Genomic DNA, 8,147 nt, shown 5'->3' with positions numbered 1-8,147 from the left:
TTTCTCCACCCCCCCCCAAAAAAAAAAATCCAACCAAAACAACAACCAAAAAACAAAGCCAAACCAAACAATCAGGGTTTTGGGGCAAGCGTGAGGGTGATAGTGGGGCCGATTGGTAGGTGAAGGGTTGGGTATTTGTGTGGGTAAGGGTAGTGGGGGGGGTGTAAGGAGCAGGGAGATGACGACTGGGGTGTGGGTATGGTATCAATGGCGGGGGGTAGGGGGCGAGTGGGAGGGACAATGGTGTGGGGGAAGAGGTGGGAGAAGGGTAGTAGGGTATACTGTAGGGCTGGTAAGCAGAGCTGGGTGAGGGGAGGGGGCGATGCATGTTGCATGTTGCAGGTTTGTGGTCGGGGGAGAAGGGGATAATACGTCTACTTTCAAATAGCTTGCAGCGAGTCAAGTAGGTCGTTAGCACTCAGCAGAACACACAAACATGTGATGGGGACATGTTTTCTTGGAAAGGTAATGCATGGACGTGACTAATTATGGTGTTTGCTAAGGGTCGTATGACGAAATGACAAATAGATCTACAACATGCTGCTCTTTTTTTTAAATCAAGTCTGGGGCAACATTGTACTGTCTTGCACTCTGTGCCCTACGCTGCACAGTTGGTTTTTAAATTGTATCTGGACAGTGGCTTCTGTTGTGTAAAGGTAAGACCCTTTGACGTGACACGGAAAAAAAGATAAAAGATGCTAGTCAAATTGCCATATGGGGAAGTTTAGTTAATTTATTGAGTTTATCCGACCTCTTTTTTTGGTGGGCGGGGAGGGGGGGGGGGTACTGCGTCCGACTCATCCACCGATAACCATTGTGGAAGCAGTCTAACCGTTAAAAGATGCAAACTGTGTTTATCATTATATAAAACACTTATAGTCATTACAGTGCGTGATTACAGTGATGGCATGGTGATGAATTATGATTGGCAGAGAGAAATTAGCCTTGTTTTACTATCCAGAGAGACACGGGTCTGTTAGCCTTTGACATCGTCGGGGTCTCCACCCATCAAGTTCTGTTGTTCATGTAGAGTGGCATTGTCACTAGCCTGTGAGGAAAAAAGAACACAATAAGAGAAGGGTTATTGAAAAGGGAAATTGAAAGTATGTGTGTGTGTGTGTGTGTGTGTGTGTGTGTGTGTGTGTGTGTGTGTGTGTGAGTGAGAGAGAGTGTGTTTGTGTGTTTGTGGGGGGTCAGGGAAGACTACAACTTCCTGCAAGTAAAAATGTGTGTTCCTTAAAAATGGAGTTCATGATATTATACTTGGAGGAGGTATTTTTATATCTTTTATTCGATACAAATTAATACAAGTGAACTAATATGACGCTGTAAACAAACGTACTTTGTGAAGCAGTTTTCAAAACTCTGAAGTCCGTATACGTTGAACAAGAGGTAGTTTATTAATGATTGAATATTGTTCATAGAGAGAAATGTCAACAGTTCAGAAATAGAGGAGACGGGGCATTGTGATTTGTGTGTGTGTTCTTATCTGATCACACATACGAGTACATCACAATGCAAACAAAAAGGCACACGCATAAACACCTCAAGAATTGCACACACACACACGCACGCACACACACACACACGCACACACACACACACACACACACACACACACACACACACACACACAAACACACACACACACACATTTACATACTCATATACACAGATTTTACTTCTCACATGGACAAAAACTATCATTTTGCCACAAGTCGATCCACTCTTCTAAAATCAAACACGTTTGAGTTTCTGTGCACGATCGTGGCGAAAAGCCAACCAGTAATTCAGTGAGCCATTTTTGTTTTGCATGCCGTTGAGTGAGTCATACCTTTTATTTGGGCCTGGAAGGCAAAATCGTACTTTCGGGGAAAATTTGTTGATGTATGAGTAAAACATTGGTCTATTCGGTACAATCTGCAGTCAAGTAGTCAACCGCAATTCCTCAAAAGACCCAATCCCAACAGACCATATCATTGCATTTGAATGTGATCATTGAGCATCCCTTCTATTAGGCTACACCACAATAGGAAGGGGATAAACGAAAGGGGGGCTCTCGTGGCCAAGAGGTTAAGGTGTTCGCCTCTCTTTCAATGGGTCCCGGTTTCGAATCCGGAGAGCGACGGACATTTTTCTTCTCTGAAAATGTCTCCTTTCTTATCATTTGCTGCTTTAGCAATGTTCTATCGTCTGCTCTCGACTCCACTTTCTGCCCCCACCCCCTCACCTCACCTGGGCTCCTGGCTCTTTCTGCAGCTTTTCTACTGCTACTCCTTGGCTCCTTCTTACTGCTATTTTTCAGCCACACCCCTGATCTTATGGTAGGTAAGATCTACATCTAGTCTTCTCGGACAAGGGAGAAAACTCTCGGAGGTCCCGTGTGCAAGTTGCGCACGTTAAAGGTTTCATAGTGGCCCAATATCGATAAGAGTAGGCTTCAGCCGCCACCCGGGCAAAATTCATACCTACTGAAAATGTTTAAATTAATGTGTCCCGCGCGCTCATATGATTTTATGCAGTTGCGAGCGCCATAAAACACTTACCGAAAAAAAGAAAGAAGAAACGAAAGCACACTCACGTAGCCATTCTCCCAGCCTGGGCCTGTCCCCGCTGGGCGATCAGAGCTGGAGCTGAAACATGCTCGTCTTGGTGGTGGGGGCGGAACTGGCAGTGTGTAGTTTTTCGCCTTTTGCTGGAGAAATAAGGAAAATAGACAACGATGTCAACGATTGTAGTTTAAGAATATCAATTTTCTTGACGTTATCATCATCCTCATCATCATCATCATCATCATCATCATCATCATCATCATCATCATCATCATCATCATCATCATCATCATCACCAACTGCAGAAGCAACAGCAGCAGTAGCAAGTCAAACCTTCTCTTACTCCAGCTCCTACAATCCATCCGCTTCCTCTTCCTCCCCTCCTTCTCCTTCTCCTTCTCCTTCTTCTTCTTCTTCTTCTTCTTCTTCTTCTTCTTCTTCTTCTTCTTCTTCTTCTTCTTCTTCTTCTTCTTCTTCTTCTTCTTCTTCCTGATAATCACCATGATCATCATCAAGCAAAAGAAAGGCAAAAAATGCTTTGTTAGTCTTTTCGTTTAACCATAAAACTACGTATAAGAAATATAGACTCCCCAGCCATCTTGTCTTGGTGTTGCTTTTATTTTCTTTCTCCTCTTTCTGTTTTCTCACCTTCTTTTTTTTTGCATTTCACATTACGCATTCGGTTATCTTGGTCCTTTAATCTAAAATTTGCCAAAAATACTTTTACCATGCGCTCACATCATCCCCCCCCCCATCCCACCTTTAGCACACACTTGCACACCATTATCAGCATTATCGCCCAGACCCGTAAAATGGGCGTTACTATCGATACTACAATTTTGGATTATGATAATTAACTACTAATACTAATGATGATGATAATAATGATGATGGTAATAATAATAGCAATAATAATAATAATAATAATAATAATAATAATAATAATAATAATAATAATAATAATAATAATAATAATAATAATCAATAATGATGATGATGATGATGATGATGATGATGACGATGATAATGATAATACTAATTAAGCTATTAACCCCAACTTGTTTTCGTCTTGTTTTAAGCCCCGTAACCGAATGATATATATTTTTAAAAAATTACATGTGTAACACTTAAAAAAAAAAGGAAATCTAGACCATCTGCCGATGGTGCGGGTGGTTGGAGGGCACTTCGGTGTTACAACTTTCCTTTCCCTCTAATGTTTCTGTCTATATTTTTCCCAGCACATTTTGACCTATATTATGTCATTGTGCCTTTCTTTACTCAAATACACAAACCGTTCAATTCTGTAGCCATCTAGATATCTAGCTCAAGTAATGGGCGTTTAATTGGGTTATTAGTTATTTTTTCACCCATCATATTAACGTAGAAGTAGAAGTTGTTTGTCAATGAATCTTTGGGCCGGGTTGTCACGTTCATGAACAGATAACTTTCTCCGCACTTCGCTTCTCAGTTGCTGAACGTGTACGAGCTGAGATTTTTGTTTAACCCCCGGGGTTGTATTCTTCATATTTTAGAATACTTTCTAGTACGAAGATCTCTTTTAAACTTTCAGTATTTCTCAAAAAATCATTTTGACAGACTGCTATGCAAAACGAACGGTCGGATTAACGAAAAAATTTCTTCTTTGGAAAGTGGTAGTACTGAGTTCCCTGCGTCGTATGGATACGATAGAAAATCACGACGTACGGACAAGGTTAAATAATATAATATAATATAATATAGTACAATATTATAATATAATATAATATAAAATAATATAATATAATATAATATAATATAATATAATATAATATAATATAATATAATATAATATATACTTTTGCAATACAGGGGGTGTGTCATCGGTAGTTACAATAATGATAAATATAACCCTCCTCTTAAGTGGGAAATCGGGGATCGATTCCCCTCTAGAAAAGGCCTTTGCTTTGATATAACGAAAGGAGACTAAAACAGAGAAAACAAAGAAGATAGAGACACAGAGGCAGATTGCAAGGATAGACAGAAAGGTAGAAAGAAAATTATAACTTAGTCAACATAATACACTACAAAGGGGACTATTTTAATACAGTTGATAAAAAGAATAATAAATATCGTACTCCAGCATAACGAATGATAAATAATTGAATAAATACTGCACTCAGCTTCAACGTAATTGGCGTCCCATAGACACTGGTCTTCAGCGACCTCTTCTGATCAATGCTTCTTTTTGTGTTGATACCATGAACTGGCGCAAGAGAAGTTGCCGACGATATGGTAAACGCTTCCGTGACCACGTCGCGGAGCGAGACAGATGGGGAGGACACCACCTCATAATAATATGTGGGATGGAATCATATGGTACTGGAGAATGGGATATGTATTATTTTTTTTTAAATCAAGGTTCAGGTCAAGGTGAAGGTCAACGCCCATCAGTTCATCACCTAAGCCCATAGGGGCCCCACACAGGCAAGGACCTGGCCCCGGGTCTGGTCCCGAGCCTCGAAAACCGCCGAAAATCGCTGCATGTGTGACCGATTTCATGAGGCCGGACGAATGACTCGGCGCATCGCGGATCGAGAAATTCAGACTAGATCTACGCCAAACACAGGAGGCTCTCGTGGCCTACAGGCTAAGATGCTCACCTCTCATTCAATAGGTCCCGGTTCGAATCCGGATAGCGACGGAATATCATTTCCTTCTCTAAAATTGTGTCCTTTCACTTCTTTTCTTGCTCTTTAACAATGTTCTGTTATTTGCTTTCGTCTCCACTTTCTGCCCCCACCCCCACACCTCCTTTGCCCACTCCTCTGGGCTCCTGACTTTTTCTGCTGCCTTTCTACTGCTACTCCTTGGCTCCTTCTTACTGATGTCTTTCAGCCACACCCATAATCGTCTGGCTGGAATAATCTACACCTAGCCTTCTCGGACAAGGGCGAAAAAAAACGAAGGTCCAGTGTACAAGTTGCGCACGATAAAGATCCCTTGGTGGTCCAAAATAGATTAGAGTAGACTTCGGCCGCCACAAGAGCAAAATTCAAAATTTGCTTAAAACTGAAAATGTCCCGAGCGCTCTTGTGACCTTATGCAGTTGCGAGCGTCGTAAAACACCTACCCCAAAAAGTACTTTTCAAGACTACCATGGAAATGCCAACTCGTTCGAGAGGTGAAAGCTACAAGCTACGCTGAGATATGGGGGCAGTCATCCCGTGTATGCACCAAAAGGGTCCAAATAAAGATTTTGTTGAATTACTGGATCAAGATTAAACGAAGAAAAGCTTGGTCGCTGGGCTACAGAAGTGCCAAGCAATGTGACGTTCGAACTGGCAAATTAATAAAATATGCTATTTATAAACACGGACAGATTCTGATGAAAATGAACAAGTTAGGACTTAGAGACTTTGAAACGTTTTGTTCGTGGGTGCGAGTCAACGTCTACTCTGGACCTGAAACAGGACGTCGTCTCGTTCACAGCGGCGAAATAACAAACCCATTGGGGGTAATAATGAAAATAAAAAACAAATGTGCGGTTATGTAAAAAGCAACACTGTCTTCTACCAGCCGTACACTTCGTGCGCCACAACTATAACCCTCTTTGCTACTTGGTGATGGCAAGAGAACCCACTGTTATTATCTTCCCTCCTAACATTTCAAAATGAACAAAGCTATAATATTCACACCCAGCATTCATAACAAGAGCCCAGATATCCGGTGAGACACTTAGACCTGCTCTTGCCGCGAAAGTGCATTTATTCAGAATATTGTCTTACAAAAACTTGCGTAAACATTGCGTAATTTCATAGCTCCAGGAAACTGGGATTAAGGTTTGCTTTTCGATGGAAGACTCATAAGCTCTCACATAAACTTTCCTTAGCCTTCAACTTTCTTTTACGACTATCACTGCAACTGGTTAAACAGATATGCTCTCTGTACACAAAGCATTTAGGAATTCTTACTAGAGCCCATGGCATAAACTTTCAAGCATGTTATTATTATTATCACCACCGTCATCATGATCATGATCATGAAAATTATCATTATCACATACCTAGCAACTTACAAACGAAAACTGATATGCGCGTTGAATCTATCTGCAAACAAGCCTGCAATACTAACAACCGCAGCAGTCCGGGCAGCTGAGCAAAGGAGCCAACCCTTACCTTCACACTCCCTTGTGTGTTCTCACGAAAGATCCGCTTACGTCTGTGTTCTTTTGTCACAAGGATGGATCAATTCTTCTATCTCATCTGCTAGAGTTCAGACCGAAGTCCTACCATTAAAGGGAGTCCGTCTTGTTAGCTTTAAGGCGGTCATAAATTTATTTAATAAAGTACTCTGAAGTGGGGAAAGTTCACAGTTTTGTTGAAATGGTTAAATTTGATAAAACTTTCGTGTTCCGAGTCAAAAGTTGAGGCAAAAAAACATAGATATCTAACAAGCATTATAAAACTTGACCTTAATTCGTCTAGGTTTTTTTTTGTTAAGTATTTTACAGCACTCACAACTGCATAAAGTCATATGAGCGCGCGGTACCCATTAAACATTTTTTGATTGGTGGGAATTAATCTTGAATTTTGCCCGGGTGGCGGCTGAAGCCCACTCTTACCGATTTTGGACCACCAAGGGATCTTTAACGTGGGCAATTTGCACACGAGACCTTCGAAATTTTTCGCCTTTCGCCGAGAAGGCAAGATGTTAGACCTTAACCACCATAATATCAGGGTGTGACTGAAAGACAGCAGTGAGAAGGAGCCGAGGAACAGCAGTAGAAAGGCTGCAGAAAGAGAAAGGGCCAAAGGAGAGGCGGGAGGGAGCAGAAAGTGGAAACGAAAGCAATTGACAGAACATGGCTTAGAGAGCATGAAAGGAGGTGAAAGGACAACATTTTAGAGAAGGAAATTTTCCGTCGCTGTCCGGATCTTAATGCGTCAATTCCCAAGAAATTATACAAATTCGTGTGACTTAATTTGCTCCACGCCAAAAAGGCTCGATGCACAAGGCACTCCAACGAAAGACAATGTGATTTGAAATGAACCTATCGACCCCAATAGACAACAGTCCATTAACAGACGGTCCGACACGGATTTTAAGCTTGAATGCGTGTGGGTGTGTGAATCATTTGTTCCCTATCATGATATTTGTATCAGAATAAAACCGTTGACTCGCCTTGTTTTTCATGTTCTTGTTTTTCCCCCTCAGTTTTCTCTGAATGAGGTACTCTATGGATGATGTAATCATAGAGAGGACGAGTCCACCAATCAGAATATGGAAAATTCCGGATACATTACTCAGCGTTAGTGCACTTTGATTTCCTGTCGACTCCTGTGAAAGCAGACACGGAAGAGAAATGGAAAACACGTTAAATGGTGTCGTGGTGGAAACCGGAAGTTGTGTAAATGAGCCACGGTGGGCGGGCGGAGAAGGAGTGTGAGTTGGAAACAGGATGAGGGTGATTATAAGCCTTGAAGACAGGGTGAAAAGTGGATACAAGTGGGTGTGCAGGGCGCGCACGCCGCGCCGTGTGTGTGTGTGTGTGTGTGTGTGTGTGTGTGTGTATGTGTGTGTGTATGTGTGTGTGTGTGTATGTATGTGTGTGTATGT

The 8,147-nt window shown here is 41.7% G+C and overlaps 1 protein-coding gene across 1 annotated transcript in view; it reads right to left on the bottom strand.

The window, feature by feature from the left end:
* Positions 1 to 344: 344 nt before the first annotated feature.
* Positions 345 to 8,147, bottom strand: part of LOC100533312 (glutamate receptor subunit protein GluR1) — a gene marked incomplete in the record, with an annotated part of 51,057 nt that continues 43,254 nt past the window's right edge. Inside the window, 5 exon segments of the mRNA NM_001204610.1 lie at positions 345 to 1,010; positions 1,013 to 1,048; positions 2,582 to 2,657; positions 2,659 to 2,695; positions 7,713 to 7,868. Coding sequence (NP_001191539.1) covers positions 977 to 1,010; positions 1,013 to 1,048; positions 2,582 to 2,657; positions 2,659 to 2,695; positions 7,713 to 7,868 — 339 coding nt within the window.

This window comes from Aplysia californica, unplaced genomic scaffold (genome assembly GCF_000002075.1).
Source record: "Aplysia californica isolate F4 #8 unplaced genomic scaffold, AplCal3.0 scaffold00069, whole genome shotgun sequence".
NCBI lineage: Eukaryota > Metazoa > Mollusca > Gastropoda > Aplysiida > Aplysiidae > Aplysia > Aplysia californica.
Note: the sequence above shows the minus strand (reverse complement) of the source record. Positions and strands in the feature narration are given on the sequence as shown.